The sequence below is a fragment of the Danio aesculapii genome, chromosome 18 (assembly GCF_903798145.1).
Source record: "Danio aesculapii chromosome 18, fDanAes4.1, whole genome shotgun sequence".
NCBI lineage: Eukaryota > Metazoa > Chordata > Actinopteri > Cypriniformes > Danionidae > Danio > Danio aesculapii.
Window position 1 is genome coordinate 28,837,712 of NC_079452.1, and position 17,673 is coordinate 28,855,384.

Below are 17,673 nucleotides of genomic sequence, written 5' to 3' on the forward strand. Positions count from 1 at the left end.
ACTCTATATGTTGTTTGTGATTTTTGGCATCATGTGTGTGCATCTGTATGCGTGTGTTCTTACTTGATGGATGAGCTCTTGTTAAGGGCCATCTGTTTGTCCTCATATTCCTGCAGAAGCTCTTCCAGAGCAGCTGCATTTTCTGTTGCACACACATTGAGAAGCATTAAAGAATCCGATTGTGTTTTAAACACTTGCAACCTTATTTAGTGAGTAAAGCTGCTGTTTGAGCATGAAAAAAGATCTGCAAAATCACTTCACCAGGAATAATGTTTTACATCATCAACTCTTATAATATATGATCATAATATATACAGCTGAAGTCAGAATTATTAGTCACCCTGTATTTTTCCCCAATTTCTGGACACATTTCTAAACATAATAGTTTTAATAATTCATTTCTAATAACTGATTTCTTTTATATGATGACTGTACATAACATTTTACTAGATATTTTTCAGGATACTACACTGTAAAACCCGATAAGTTAACTCAAAAGTTGCGGAAACCAATTGTGGCAAAGCACGTAAGTTTTGAACCAAATGGTTTGAGTACTGTAAACACACACACACACACACACACGCACGCACGCACGCACGCACACACACACACACACACACACGCACGCACACGAACGCACACACACACACATAGATAGATATATGTATATATAGATATATCTAGAGATATATATCTATATATATATTGAGTCATGCACACATATATTACTTGTGTTGATATCATCAAACCTTTAGAGCAATAGTAACTTAAACATTTTAAGTTCAGTTACAAAATTGAGTTCAGTTACTAGAAAAAATTAGGTCCAAACAACTATATAGCTACTCAAATGTTTTGATATTGCTTTTAGAATTAGAGTTAACACAAAAAAAGTAATTAATTATTTCATAACTCATTAGGTTTGAGTTCTGCTTAATGAAATCATTTTATGAATTACCATAACTCTTTTTCATTAAGTCAAAGTAACTTTTAAAAAATTGTGAGTTAAACTAACGTATTTCATTTAGTCATTTTGCACTGTTGAGTGACATTTAAAGGCTTAACTAGGTTAATTAGGCAAGTTAGGGTAATTAGGGTAACTAATTTGATCTGTAGACAATCAAAAAAAAACATATTGCTTAAAGGGGCTAATAATATTGACCTTAAATAGTTAAAAAAATTAAAAACTGCTTTTATTCTATCCGAAATAAAACAAATAAGACTTTCTCCAGAAGAAAAAAAATCATAGGAAATACTGTGAAAAATTCCTTGCTCTGTTAAACATCATTTGGGAAACATTTAAAGTAAAAATTCCCAGGAGGGTGAATGATTTTGACTTCAACCATATATATGGTTATATATTGTTAGCCAAAAAGACTCTGAGGGCAGTCAAAATTTAGGTGAAAAACTTTTAAAAAATGATGGCGGTGGATGACAACTTTTTTTTTTTTAAACATGCAAAACCATATTTATAAATCAGAATTATAAAATGACATGACATTTTAAAAATACATGCAGATCTTTTGTTGTTTATGGTGCAACTGAGGCACAAGCTGTAAAGTCTCCGCCCTCTTCTAGAAAAGGGGTGGGAGCAGAAACTTATTTACATTTAAAGAGGCACACACAAAAACAGGACCTACCCATAAAGAGGCATATAACGCATGGTATTAAAATATGATCCCTTTTGTATTTAGGGCTGAACCTTTACAAATGCATTCTGAGGACACCTGAGAAGTATATTATATGTGAAAGAGACACCACACACCTTTCTTTTCTGTTATGAGCCGCACTAGAATGCTGATAGTGTCTTCATTGGGGTCATCAACAATGTATGGACAAGGGTTTCCTGAGGAGAGAGAGGAAAGTTTATAGCTAGTAGACTTTCTCTGACATTTGATGCAGATTTTTATTTTGAAGCCAAGAAATGTATAGAAACAAATGACATTAGTGAGCAAATTGAATATCACAATCTGATTTAACCTTAATGTTTGAAAAAAATAAACTATATTTTGTCATTTTTATTTTCATTCATTCATTTTCCTTCGGCTTAGTCCCTTTATTCATCAGAGGTCGCCACAGCGGAATGAACCGCCAACTTATCCAGCATATGCTTTCCGCAGTGGATGCCCTTCCAGCTGACACCCAGTACTGGGAAACACCCTAAACTCTCACATTCACACACACTCATACACTACAACCAATTTAGTTCATTCAATTCACCTATAGCACAAGTGTTTGGACTGTGGGGGAAACCTGAGCACCCAGAGGAAACCCACACCAACACAGGGAGAACATGCAAACTCCACACAGAAAGGCAAACTGGCTCAGACTGGCTATTTCCCTTCTTCTCTTTTAAACTGGCTCAGCCGGGACTCGAACCAGCGACCTTCTTGCTGTGAGGCGACAGTGCTAACCACTGAGCCATCGTGTCGCCCCATTTTTATGATGCTTTTGTATCATTTTGGATAGTAAAATTATTTCCCTTCTTCTCTTTTATATAATATATCATTAAAAAATTGTTTTCTTTTTATTAAAAGAGGAAAAATGTAAATTTAGAAGGACAAATTCAAATGTACGTCTGTTTTTCTTCATTACAATCATTAAAACTACCAAAAAACATTTTCAGATATTAAAATTAAATTAGATAAAATACAAATATTAGATTAAAAAAAAATAGATAATATAATATAAAATAATAAATAATATAAAAATTAACTGAAATAAATTTAAGTGTACAAAAGTCGCTAAAATTAGTACTGAAATTGCTGAAATCAGTACTGAAATTGCAAAAATAAAACAATAAAAAATAGATAAAAAAATTACAAGAGCATTTTAAAATACTAAATATTTATATTTCATCTTACAATAACAAAACTATTAAAAATACATATTTCAAAAGTATACAAATAATACTAAAATACTACAGCACTATACTACTATACAGCACTACATGTAATGTAATGTCATGTAATGTGTATTTATATAGCACAAACTGGATGATGCGACGGCAGCCACAGAACAACGGCACCAGTGTGCTTACCACAGACCAGCTATTGGTGGAGTGGAAAGATAGTGATAGAGCCAATTCAGTGGATGAGGATGATTAGGAGGCCATGATGAGTAGGGGCCAATGGTGGAAATTTGGCCAGGACATCAGGGTTACACCCCTACTCTTTAAGAGAAGTGCCATGTGATTTTTAATGACCACAGAGAGTCAGAACCTCAGTTTAATGTCTCATCCGAAAGACAGCGCTCACTGACAGTATAGTATCACCCTCACTTTACTGGGGCATTAGAACTCACACAGACCACAGGTTAAGCGCCCCCTGCTGGCCTCATTATCACTTCCAATAGCAACCTTGTTTTCCCATGTGGTCTCCCAGCCAGGTACTGACCACGCTCAGCCCTGCTTAGTTTGAGTGATTAAGCGGTCTTGGGCTGCAGGGTGATATGGCTATACTAATAGGCTATACTAATACTACTCTTTAAACGTGCTTAAAAATAAAAAGACTTAAATATATAGGCAAAACATACAGACAAATATTAAATGTGACAGACCGGTTTTGTGAGATTCACCCTGAACAAACATGACTTTAAGCTTAGGAATTATTTCAAACACTACTGTAGGTGTGTATTTGTATTGACATGATGCCGTCTTCATTATAAAGAGCTATTTTTAAAGAGCTTAACAGAACAGAAGCCACTGTGTCCTCATTAAACACATCCATGTGAGTTAAAAACACACCCGTTCACCATTAATCACGAAAGGTACAGTAGGATTGGTCTTACAACAAAATGTTGTCACGCCACTGCAAAAATAACAAAGTCCATCTCTATTGTGAGACACTGACTGGACACAGAGGACTCAGTGTGCATTTAACAGTGTGTCTATGGTGAATGGAGAAATCCCAGAGTTCCAGAGTCAAGCGCTGATATACTGACAAACAATAAACATCAGAACTGCCACATTGAGCCGATTAGAAAAAGACAATTCATTAGTGTAATACTGATGTCACAGAAGCTACATAAACAATATGGACACATTTAAAGATATAAAGCAGCAGTGCAATATTGCAGAGAATATATATACAAAGATCTGTCTTGAACTTTAAGCTTGTGCAGGTTAAAAGGATCTGCTAACAGGTCATTAACTACATGCCGCTTGTGATTGGTTGCTGTCGCCTCAGCAGCCAATGAGCTTGTGTCTCAACATTTTAAATGCTCAGTGTTGTTCTATGCTGGAAAGGTGAAGTGGGTTTTTTGGAAACCCACCTCCACCTGTGTTTAGTGCTTGCTCTGCCATAACAATCGAAGCAGCAGCAGCATAGCAGATCTATTCCGCCAAGGCCAAACACTTAATTTGCCTTATACATATTTATTACCATGCTAAATCCCTCCCAGAGTTGTCATTACAGATATTTTTATATTTGGTCTTATTTTCTATAGCTCTATTTCCATGTGTAAAATTGTCTGTGCTTTCACTTCTTCGTAAGATACTAGTATTCAGTTTAAAAGCTTGACTAGGCCAGTCAGGTTAATTGAGAAGGGTATAAACTAAGGGCGGAGCCAGCTCCAAGTGGGTAGGACTTGATATCCAAGTCGGTGGGCCTTCGGGCTCCAAGTGGGCTGTACAAACCTGGAGTTTTTATTTATTTAATGTGTTGTACATGACATGGTGTCCAATATTGTGCTATATAAATGTCTACACCTAGCCCAACCCTAAACCCAACCTCACAGTAACCTGATGTTTTCTTAACGTCTACACCTAGCCCAAACCTAAACCCAACCTCACAGTAACCTGATGTATTTTATTCATATCTGCTGCACCTACACCACCTAAACCCAACCTACTTGTGATAGTCCCTCCCACTTGGAGGTCACCCAACCTAATTGCGGTGTAATCCCTCCCACAGGAGGTTTCCGGGCTGCAGCGAAACCTACTTGGGTTATTTACGCAAGTCATTAGACTACAGTGGCTTGTTCTGTAGCCCATTGGGGGAAAAAAAATTTCTTAAGAGGGGGTAATAATATTGACCTTTTCAGTTTTTACACTGTTTCCCAGCCAAATTCAAAGAAATAAACCTGTTCCAGAAGCAAAATATAACAATATTGTCTACATCCCAGAATAACAGAAACAATCGACTACAAAAACATATCACTCAAATGATATTAACAAAGTTAGGGTTAGGACTAGGGTTATATCAACACATTTTTAACATGAGACTTATTTACAATTTTTTACCATTATGCCAGTACATAATATTTGTAAGATACAATTTAAAGTGCAGTTTAAAGGCTTAACTAATTAGGTTAACTCGCTTAATAAAGGTAATTAGCGCAACCCAGGCTCATTCTGAGAACGTAGTCCCGGGGTCGTTTCTGGAGACCGCGAAATACGTCCCGGGAGGTACGTATTTTTGCAGTTATTGTTTTCGCGAGTCCGCGAGAGACCGATGTGCGCGCTTTTTCCCGCGCCGTTCTCGTGTAAACCCGCTGGAGGCCGCTGTCGAACGACCTTCCGCCTGTCTGCCTGGATGACAGAATGATTGACCGTGCAATCGGCCAATCGGCTGACCCACCCTCCTCCATCCCTTAAACCCAACCAACGACGATTCACAAAGTCGTCCAGAAAAAGAAAAGCCCTCGTCTGATTTTTACCACGTTTTCGGATTTTGACCACATTCTCGCCCTGTGACGAACTTGTTCGCTTCATTTTTTGCATTTTGTTTTTGTTTTCTTACCTAATTTCTGGAACCGCTCTTCCCCGGACTCGAAAAAAATGAAATGCAGCCGTATGTACCCCCGGCTACGTATTTTGCGGTCTCCAGAAACGTCCACGGGACTACGTTCTCAGAATGAGCCTGGGTTGAATTAGCAAGTCATTGGACAACAGTGGTTTGTTCTGTAGCCAATAATTTTGACCTTTTCAGTTGTTTTACATTGTTTCCCAGCCAAACTAAAAGAAATAAACTTTTTCCAGATGGAAAATTTACTGAACATATAAATTTAGTCTTCAACTGGACATCTGAGAACAACAGAAACAATCAAAACAAACAGAAACATACATTTACTAGCTCATCCAGCAATACTAACAGAGCTGATAATCAATTAACCCAATCAAAACGCATTTATCAGATATCAAATTAGGTTAGGGTTATATCAGAGTACTGAAATGCTGAATGAAGGTTGAAGTTTTTTAAAGCAATGTGCTAATGTAATCACCCAGAAAAAGTGCCACGAACTGAAGATTTATTTTAGACAGAAATCGACAAGGGATTCTGACGTAACACCAGCAGCCTCTGACTGCAAACGTCTTCACTTTGTTAAATGGTTTCGACCCCTTTAAAACCCCAGAGAGCTTGTTTCATCTGGATGTGTTCACCTGCTGGACGAGTGCTGGATCAGACCCAGATTTACACACAACACAAGCTTTCAGAGCCTTTCATTATTAAACAGCTCATAGCTATGGTATATCTTGTGATATTTTCATTGCAGCGTGTTCCCGAGGCTTATATAATCACTTCAACATGTTACCCAATAGGCTATTTTCTGCTTCTGAGAATATAAGAATTCAAATAGAGGACTTATGTGTAGAGATGTGTCATATTTTTTGTTGCAAGTATCAGAATTGCTCTTTAAATAATACGCAAACTTAAAATCGAATGTGTTACGAAGCCTCTCATGTAGAAATCTGGTTAATGCTTTAGTTTAAATAGCAATTCTCACTATCAACTACTGGTTTATTACCTGTCTATTATTATTAGTACATATAGAGTATGATCTTATTCTAAATCCCTAATTTTACCCAATATCTAAACTCAACTAGCTTAATAACTGTTAATAAGAAGCTTATTATGATTTTTTTGAGCTAATAGCCTTAGTTAATGGTTTGTTAATAGCATGACCAAATTCAGATATATGGTAATATATGCAAAATTACATATAGAACATACAAGATCACGTTTGTATTTCACATATATGCAATATGGCATATATGCAACATACTGTATGTATATATAGATATATATATATATATATATATATATATATATATATATATATATATATATATATATTAGGGTTGCAATATATTGTTTCAGCATCAATACCGCAATGTGATCCTTCGCAATAGTCACATCGCAGGATATGCAATGTTAAGTTTGTTTTATAATTTATCATTCACATGTATTTGAGGCCTGTGACTATAAGGATTTTAAAAACATTCAGGTGTCAGAAATGATTCCATTTGTAACTTTAATAACGATTAATTCGATTGTATTGTATTTATTATACTTTACCAGAATACTGTATTTATAGATTGTTTATTAGATTATATGCAGTTGCGCTCACCTACAGAATCATCCCAACCAATCTAAATCAATCTAATCTTCTTTCTTAATAGAGACATTCAAGTCATCTGGTGGAATTGTATTCATATTGGAATAAATATGGCAGAATATCAAAATATCACAATGTTAGATTTTTTCAATATCGTGCAACCCTAATATATATATATATATATATATATATATATATATATATATATATATATATACACAAATTTTTTGGCATTATTAAGAATTTTTACAACAAACAAGCATACGCATTAATACATTCATTGCAGCGTTAGTGTTTTATGGTCATGCTTTAAAAAAAACAACAATAAAAAACACTAAATTTTATCTATTTATAATCAATAATAATAGCTTCTGTATAGTAGATCCACAACATACTTCAAATCTGTCAGTCGATATGATCGACACTTGAATACCCTGTCAGAAATGTCTAGTGGCTGGTATAGAGCTTTTTTTAACAGTGTCTGGTATAACGTTAATAATGTTTTCTTGTGTTTACATAGATGATTATGACCAAGGTGTAAAGGCACAGTACAGTTACAAGCTTATTGCCACATTATATCGCTATGATAACATGATATTGTTGCTGTCGGTGATTTCCTTAAGACAAATTCTAAAAAATAACGCAACTACAACAGTTGCCATCATCGATCTCATATAAGTAAGAGCACGCCATGATATATGACGACGTGTGCAGGTGTTGTAGTGCTGTCCCATTTCTTAGGAGTAAATTTTGAAGCCCTTAACCATCACACTTTGTTTCAAAGGGAAGGGGTAGGGGTAAAAATTAGAATTGGGATTGGGCCTTAGTTTTTTTCACTCATTTTCTCAATCACTCATTTTGAACGAATCATTTAATGAATCCCTCATTAAGACAGGCACTTGCACCACCTACTGGTGATTTTTAGTGCCATATTTATTTATCATGACAGGTCTATAATCAAAATATAATCACAAAAAGCTACAGCATTTGTTTTGTTTTGCATATCCCGAAGCCTAGTTTTCAGAGTTTTCCAATAGGGTCAGTGTGAATCAGATATAGCTGACATTATGTCCGAACTAGTCAACAGTGTAGCAATAGAGCATCTACAAGCAGAGAACAAACTGAATTATTGATTTAAAGTAAGAAGATACAGAGTGAGTGCATCGCTGCTTAAAGATAGATGAAGAAATGATAGAACACTTCAGCAACCATTTGACAACCATTGCATGTTTTCGCAAAAAATCAGTTTCTTTTACCATATTTATGCTTATTTTCTTTATTGTATGTATGCTTATTTGAGCATATTTATGTAAAAATCGTATAAACACAAACTCAAGATTTTTCTTTTTTTACATTGAAAACTTTAATAATTAGCTTATTATTCATCCATACATGTATATGTAAAATGATAGCTAATATATTTAACATACAGTATGTGCATATCTGTCATTTTGATGGTTGCAAAAAAATAATATAAATGTCCATTTTTGCAATATCTTGAAACATATGTTGTACATATGACATATTTTATATATGTGAAATCCAAATATGAACTTGCATGTCTTATATGCAATTTGCTCACATTGACATATTTTTGAATTTGTATTTTACTAAAAAGTTTCAATACATGTTAAATATGTATTTCATAGATTATATTTGATAATTATAATTAAACAGTATTTATTTTATTTTTTTTAGAAGTGAGTGACATAATATTGTCAGTCCACACACTGATAAAATGAAATAAAAAATTAAATTAAATTAAATTAAATTAAATTAAATTAAATTAAATTAAATTAAATTAAATTAAATTAAATTAAATTAAATTAAATTAAATTAAATTAAATTAAATTAAATTAAATTAAAATGATTAACGATTACACCAGTACTTTTTAATCAACATTTCAATTTAAATATCTTCAACAACATCTATAATCTTCTCTAATGAATGGCATGAGGGGGCGGGATCAACCTGTCAATCGTGAGATCAAGCTGTCAATCACTGTCAATCTGATCGACCTGTCAATCACAATGGCCAAATGCAAACCACAACATCCAAAAAAGATACCATTTAAACAAAAGCCATTTCATGATATCCTGTAAATACATCACAACCTCCATCTTGATATATACATTCGTATTATTCATTATTCATAACCCTGGCAAATTCTGACTTGGTGACATTTATTCAACCAGCCTCATTTCTATTTTGACCGAAACTGATGCAGGCTTCTCCCAAAAGTTAACAAGACGATGCATCGCGGAAAAAAACATTCAAACAAAAAGTGTCAGTCTGAATAATGACTAACTTCGGGCTTGACTGTAACTAACTTCCTTTATCATTGTAATTCTGCTAACCCCGAACAATTATGTCAGCTGAACAAAAGCCCCAAATCCAGCTCTTCTGCTGTGTTTATTCAGCTGGTAAACATGCAGTGATTAAGGTGTCATTTACCCGCTTTACAGGCAGAACCTGAATCATCATAAACTAGTGTCACTGTACTACTGTAGTTCATCAGAACAGCTTCGTCTCCACCCACTGATACAAATGCAGAAAAACCAGACACAAGCTCTTATTGTGGACAGTCATTTTGCTTAGTTTCACTCTGAAAAGGGGATTTTAGTGAAACAATCAGGCCTCTGTTGTGCTCATATTAGAGTTTTAAATGGCTGTATTTAAAGATAAGCTATTCGCACTGACGTACTTGACTGTTTTGTTTGCTCGTCTTTACAGGGGTTTTAATTAAAAGGTTTGTTCTTTGCTTGTATCAAATCTGAGATCAAATAAATTAATATTCAGTCCCACTTTATATTAGGTGGCTTTGCACTTACACTGAAATCAATGATTTGTTACAATGTGCTTATGTAAATACATGATTTTACATTGTACTTATGATTGATTTAATACCTGTATGTAACCAGTGGTGTAGTCCTAAAAAAAAAAGGTGGTGTACTATTACACCCGACCCAAATTTTAAATGAAAGTAGGCAAAGAAACGACCAAAGTCAATGTTTCTTTGATTCATTAGCTATATATATATAGTTACAACAATCTAGTTAACTTCTATTTAAGTTAACTCTATAGGGTCTGTGCATACATGTAAAGACAGCTTTTTTACTTGCTTTCTTTACTGGCTTATTACTTTACATTTATTAGGTTCCTTTAAACATCAATCAGCCATTATTTTTGATTGTCACATTCGTGCATGCTTGTTTTAAACCAAACTATTAGGAGTCTGTCTTCTGTTGTCGCTATTATATACTAGTAGTTACCTTGTTAAATCGCATATTGTTACGCGATTTATGAGTAGTCTTTGCCTCATCCTTTTTAGTGTTATATATATAGTGTCGTTCCCTGTATCGGTGGGCACAGTTAAGACAAATGTGAAATACTGTTGTACAGGGGCAATTTTAGGATTTTCATTTTAGATCATGAACAGATCATTTTGGGGTAAACAAAGAAAAATGTATATACATTTACACACATATACATTTTTAAGTAATAATTTAAAATAATACACTAAAATTAGGGAAGTTTTATCAGAAAAATAAGTGAGTATACCGAGGGTATATGCAATTATTGGTCCTCAGAAGTGGTAATACCCAAACAGCTCGTGGAAAAAATATGAAACTACACCCCTGCTTTAAACCTATAGCTATAGAACTAAACCTGTCCCTAACTCTACCCTAACTGTACATTACGAACACAGTAAGTGCATCGCATTTATTTTTTTATGTACATAGTAGGTAAGGCCACCTAATATAAAGTGGGACCCAACATTCAAATTTGAGATAAAAGAAATCAGTATGTTATAAGGGCTTTCATGGATACATTAACTCAAAAGCATTACCTTATCTAAAACTTTCCAACTTCCTCTGAACTTTTATTTGCATATTTGATCACATGACCACCCATATCAATGCAGTTTCATTAATAAGTGCTACCTAAACAGTGCTAAAATAGTCAGAGAGTATGTCACCTGATCATAAAAACTTTAAATGAGAAAATACAAAATTATGAAGAACTACACTATTATTGTTGAAACTTGAAGAATGTAGGTAAGAAAGTGTTTCTGAAAGTCTCTTATGCTCGCCAGGGTTGTTATATTTAAGTACAAACCATAAAACTGCAATTCTAATTTGCTGGAAGGTTGAAAAAAAATTCACTGAATTAAAAAAAACCAACAGAAAATATAAAAATACAAATACTTTTAGACTTTTACTTATTCCGGCTTTATTTATATGCTCAAACTTATTGTAAAACAATATGTCAAATATTTCTCTAACAATTCTGAATCGATTTTCAAAAGTCAGGAATTTATTTTATATTCAAATTAGATTTCTGTCCGCTTTTTTGACTGTTTGGCGCCATATTGTGACTGAATAATGAGCAGGTTAGTGTATACTCCATCAGCTGTTTTCATTTCTGTCAGCTTTGTGTTTTTGACTGTTTGGCGCCATTTTGTGTCTGAATAATGTGCAGGTTAGTGTATACTCCATCAGCTGTTTTCATTTCTGTCAGCTTTGTGTTTTTGACTGTTTGGCGCCATCTTGTGACTGAATAATGATCAGGTTAGTGTATACTCCATCAGCTGTTTTCCATTCTGTCAGCTTTGTGTTTTTGACTGTTTGGCGCCATCTTGTGACTGAATAATGCGCAGGTTAGTGCATACTCCGTCAGCTGTTTTTATTTCTGTCAGCTTTGTGTTTTTGACTGTTTGGCGCCATCTTGTGACTGAATAATGATCAGGTTAGTGTATACTCCATCAGCTGTTTTAGTTTCTGTCAGCTTTGTGTTTTTGACTGTTTGGCGCCATATTGTGACTGAATAATGATCAGGTTAGTGTATACTCCATCAGCTGTTTTCGCTTCTGTCAGCTTTGTGTTTTTGACTGTTTGGCGCCATCTTGTGACTGAATAATGCGCAGGTTAGTGCATACTCCGTCAGCTGTTTTTATTTCTGTCAGCTTTGTGTTTTTGACTGTTTGGCGCCATCTTGTGACTGAATAATGATCAGGTTAGTGTATACTCCATCAGCTGTTTCATTTCTGTAAGCTTTGTGTTTTTGACTGTTTGGCGCCATCTTGTGACTGAATAATGATCAGGTTAGTGTATACTCCATCAGCTGTTTTCGCTTCTGTCATCTTTGTGTTTTTGACTGTTTGGCGCCATCTTGTGACTGAATAATGATCAGGTTAGTGTATACTCCATCAGCTGTTTTCGCTTCTGTCAGCTTTGTGTTTTTGACTGTTTGGCGCCATCTTGTGACTGAATAATGCGCAGGTTAGTGCATACTCCGTCAGCTGTTTTTATTTCTGTCAGCTTTGTGTTTTTGACTGTTTGGCGCCATCTTGTGACTGAATAATGAGCAGGTTAGTGTATACTCCATAAGCTGTTTCATTTCTGTAAGCTTTGTGTTTTTGACTGTTTGGCGCCATCTTGTGACTGAATAATGTGCAGGTTAGTGTATACTCCATCAGCTGTTTCATTTCTGTCAGCTTTGTGTTTTTGACTGTTTGGCGCCATCTTGTGACTGAATATTGCGCAGGTTAGTGTATACTCCATCAGCTGTTTTCATTTATGTCAGCTTTGTGTTTTCTGAGTGTTTGGCGCCATCTTGTGTCTAAATAATGCGCAGGTTAGTGTATACTCCGTCAGCTGTTTTAGATTCTGTCAGCTTTGTGTTTTTGACTAATTGGCGCCATCTTGTGTTTAATTAAAGAATTAATAAACTATTACATCTCAGAACAATGTTTTGTATCTAATTTTTATGTTTTTTGGCATTTCTCCATATAATAAGCAGGATAAAGTACATCCAGGATGGTTGTTTTCACAGAATAAAGCCCTTAAATATTATAAAACAGCATTTACTCTGTGATACTTTAACCCTTACTTACCTGACCATTATTTTAAAGTATTACCAGTAAAAGTATTACTTTCTTTAAACAACACCGATGCTAAATCTTCATTACTTCAGTGGCCATTTTTACAGACAGACATATGTATTTATTCATGGCTGTGATTGTGTTTTGTACCTTCTTTCTGTGGAGTGGCAGCTTCTGCATCTACGCCGTCTTTCTCAGCGCTGCATCGGTAGCCTTTCTTCTTGAGCAGGTTGCAGATGAGGATTCCCAGCAGCCCCATCACGCAGAAAACAGGCACCAGAGCAAACACTGCGTACTCTGTGGTTTTCTCCTCCGGAGCCTGAACGCTGGTGGTGTTTCCAGATCCAGCTCCAGCCCGGATGGAGGTGCTCTTAACAACGTTTCGTCTCCGCCGGCTGTGCTGCTCTGCAGGTTCAACATTACACAAGATCTCAATGCTCTTTCTTCTGTATTTATATTTATAATAGCTATTGATTTACAAATAATGACATTATTTAATAATAACATTAGGCTGTAACACTATGGATCGATCAGATTACAAATGAAAATAAAAATATTGCATAAAATATCGAGTAAAATGTTGCATAAAATATCATATAAAATATCAAATAAAATATTGCATAAAATATATAAAATATCGCATAAAATATCGAATAAACTGTTGCATAAAATATCACATAAAACATCATAAAAATATAAACATTTCATATAAAATATTATACTAAATATAATATAAAATATCATATAAAGTATAATATAAAATATCATAAAAAATATAAAAAATATATAAAATATCATATAAAAAATCATATAAAATATCGCATAAAATATCACATAAAATATCATATAAAATATCATATAAAGTATAATATAAAATATCATATAAAATATCACATAAAATATCATATAAATATCATATAAAGTATAATATAAAATATCATATAAAATATCATATAAAATATCATATAAAATATCATAAAAAATATTGCATAAAATATCGATACCTCCATAATTATTTTTATTATTTCATTTTGAAAAAATATATATTTACTTTTATTTTAACACTCTCCACTATTTTCTATATTATTTAAGAAAAATACATCAATTTTTTTTTGGTGAATCATATGCACAATCGTCATAATTTACTGTTGTTAATAAAAATAAATCAGCCACATAATAAAATATCGCATAAAATATCGTAAATGTAGATACCTCCATAATTAGTTTTTATTACTTCATTTTTAAAAAATGGTTTATTTAATATTATTCAACACTCTCCACTATTTTTCTCTATCACTTAAAAAACAAAAGTGATTTTTTTTGCTGATCATACATAATGTGCAATAGCCATAATTTAATGTTCTATTTAAAAATAAATCAGCCATATAATATCTTAACATTGATACATCCATCAATATTCCACTAAACTGAACGGAATCAAAATCATTTCGCAGACTTTTGAAAATATCGCAAATCACATAAAACACTGTAAAGTATCAATTAGCTTTTATTTCATATAAAAATGGTTTATTTACTATTATTTAACACTCTCCACTCTTTTTCTAAATTATTTAAAAACTAGTTTTTTTCTTTTGTGGATCATTCATAATGTTCAATTTAATGTTCTTATTAAATTATTTTGTTTAACAGAAAAAATACTCATAAAGGTTTAAAACAAAGTGAGTACATTTTCATTTCAGCCTGAACTATCCCTTGTAAGTATCAACATATACTGTTTTGATGCTTAAAAGTATCAATATCATATTGATACAGAGGCATACTATCATATATATATATATATATATATATATATATATATATATATATATATATATATATATATATATATATATATATATATATATATGACTTCCAGTAGCTATGAACATGTTTAGTTCAAATATGCAATGAATAATTTAATAAACAAAGATTTAAATGTACTGGTTTATATTTTAAATAAAATGGGCAGTTTGATTTATAAAACAAATACACTACCACGATTTACTATTAAAGACAAAGGCAAAAAATATAAAAACAATTCCACATGCGGAGACAAACTAGTTAAGTTATAGTAAAATAGGCAATAAATTAGTATACATTAGCCATAAACTGCTTGTCAAGCTAATGCAAAATGTGTACATGCAAACATGACTACTATTGAATTCAAATATTTATGGAGGAACATATTTGTTCTCTGCATCTCTTTGTTTGTGAACAGAGTAAACAGGTTTGCGGTGTAGTATGTTTGGCTGAACATAGTGTCTAAATGCTGAACACTTACTCCTGACGCAGGTGTGGAGGGTGGAGGACCTCCTTGTAGCAGCAGGGTGAAACCTGAAAAAAAATATGCCAGTTCAGAAATACGCCCATGCTTTCCATTTCAGTCCCTTTTGGAAACTATTTATGCTTACGAGTTTGTAAGTTCTAATGAGTTGACAGTTCAAATAATTCCTCTGCAAAATGATTGGATAAAGAAAATCAATTTAATATTCAAAGTAATTCTTGTGCAAATACAGCAGTGAAAATAAGTATTAAACACGTCACCGTTTTTCTCAGAGAACATATTTCTAAAGGTGCTGTTGACTTGAAATTTTGACCAGATGTTGGTAACAACCAAAGAAATCCATATATGCAAAAAAACCCTAAACTAATTAGTTTGCAAATGAAGTTATGTGTAATAAAATGAAATGACGCAGGGAAAAAGAACTGAACACATGAAGAAAGCGAGGTGTAGAACAGCAGTGAAAGCCTAGACAGCAGCTGAAATCTCTCAGTAGTTCAGCAACCCTCTGCCCTTCCTCAGTGTAAATGAATATCAGCTGCTTCAGTCCAACATCTACATTAGCAGGAGGATGAAGATGAAACTAGAGTGCAGCAAGACAATGATCCAAAACACAGGCAAGAAAACTATCAATGCTTTCAGACTAAGAAAATCAAGCTGTGGAATGGCCCAGCCAATCACCTGATCCGAATCCAATAGAGAATACAAAATAAAGCTCAGATTTGATAGACTAAAGCCACAGAACCATCAAGATTTTTACACTCTTGAAAAACTCACAGCTGAGCAATGCATGTGACTTCATTCTCTATATGATTTAATTTGATATTAGATTAAATCTGGTTCAATTCCAGCTTCTTCAGAAATATTATTCCCAGAAAAAAACATCATCACCTGTTCACAACCCAGGCTCATTCTGAGAACGTAGTACCGTGGAAGTTTCTGGAGACCGCAAAATACGTAGCCGGGGGTACATACGGCTGCATTTCATTTTTTTAAGCGAACGCTGCGGGGCGGTGTGACGCCGTTCCTTTCGGCGCTTGCTGGCCGGCCAGCCGGCCGCTCGCCTCCGTGTGGAGGGCTTTCCAGCTGCAACCAGTTTGTCCGGTTAGCTCTTCGTGTACTCTGGCGGATTCGCATCTGGCGCAGAGAGGGGCTGACCACGACGACGACGACGACCGGGTTCGAGTCCGGGGAAGAGCGGTTCCAGAAATCAGGTAAGAAAACAAAAACAAAATCCAAAAAATGAAGCGAACAAGTTCGTCACAGGGTGAGAATGTGGTCAAAATCCGAAAACGTGGTAAAAATCAGATGAGGGCTTTTCTTTTTCTGGACGGCTTTTGTAAATCGTTGTTGGTTGGGTTTAGGGAAGGAGAAGGGTGGGTCAGCCGATTGGCCGGTCGCACGGTCAATCATTCTGTCATCCAGGCAGACAGGCGGAAGGTCGTTCGACAGCTGCCTCTCGCGGATTCGCGAAAACAAAAACTGCAAAAATACGTACCTCCCGGGACGTATTCCGCGGCCTCCAGAAACGTCCCCGGGACTACGTTCTCAGAATGAGCCTGGGTTGCCTGTTCAATATTTAATTTCCCCGCTGCAAATGAAGATTTTTTAAAATACCTAATAAAGAGCCATGCCCATCTATTATTCACTTTGATTTCACTTGTATTGGAGTCTTGTTTTGTAAGATATGCTTTGTGTAATGCTGTTTAAATGCAAATGAGAGGTTATCCAATTAAATAACTTCAGAATAAAAGTGAAAGAATGAACACTGTAAAAAATGCAAGGTTCCACACAATTCCTTCATGTTGTCACAGAACAAATCAATGAAGCTAACTTAATCGTCTTTACAAATTTAAGTGGATTGAACATAAAACAATTAAGTTGTCCCCCCAAAAAACTCAAGAATTGTGTTTGATTCAACTCATTTTGAATAATAGTTTGAACAAGAAGCAATGAGCAAGTGTTTTGTGTTGTGTACCCGGGAAGGCATCCTCCACACACGGCGTCAGAGGTTGAGGTTGGTTTGGTGGAGATCCAGCGGTTGAGAGTCCCGCAGGAGGTTTGAGGACGGCAAGGCTCAGTGTCCCGACTGTCAGAGAAGGTTCCCGCTGGGCAGATCCGGCACAACCCGATCTCACCGGTACCCTCAGGTTCCCCGCAGGCCTTACAGAA

The 17,673-nt window shown here is 34.7% G+C and overlaps 1 protein-coding gene across 2 annotated transcripts in view; it reads right to left on the reverse strand.

The window, feature by feature from the left end:
- relt (RELT TNF receptor) overlaps positions 1-17,673 on the reverse strand; it is a 64,785-nt gene that overhangs the window by 13,270 nt on the left and 33,842 nt on the right. For both annotated transcript variants that reach the window (XM_056478734.1, XM_056478735.1), the window contains exons 4-8: positions 17,480-17,664; positions 15,502-15,554; positions 13,371-13,625; positions 1,763-1,843; positions 64-142 (exon numbers count right to left, since the gene is read on the reverse strand). In XM_056478734.1, coding sequence (XP_056334709.1) covers positions 64-142; positions 1,763-1,843; positions 13,371-13,625; positions 15,502-15,554; positions 17,480-17,664 — 653 coding nt within the window. The remainder of the gene's footprint in view (positions 1-63; positions 143-1,762; positions 1,844-13,370; positions 13,626-15,501; positions 15,555-17,479; positions 17,665-17,673) is intronic.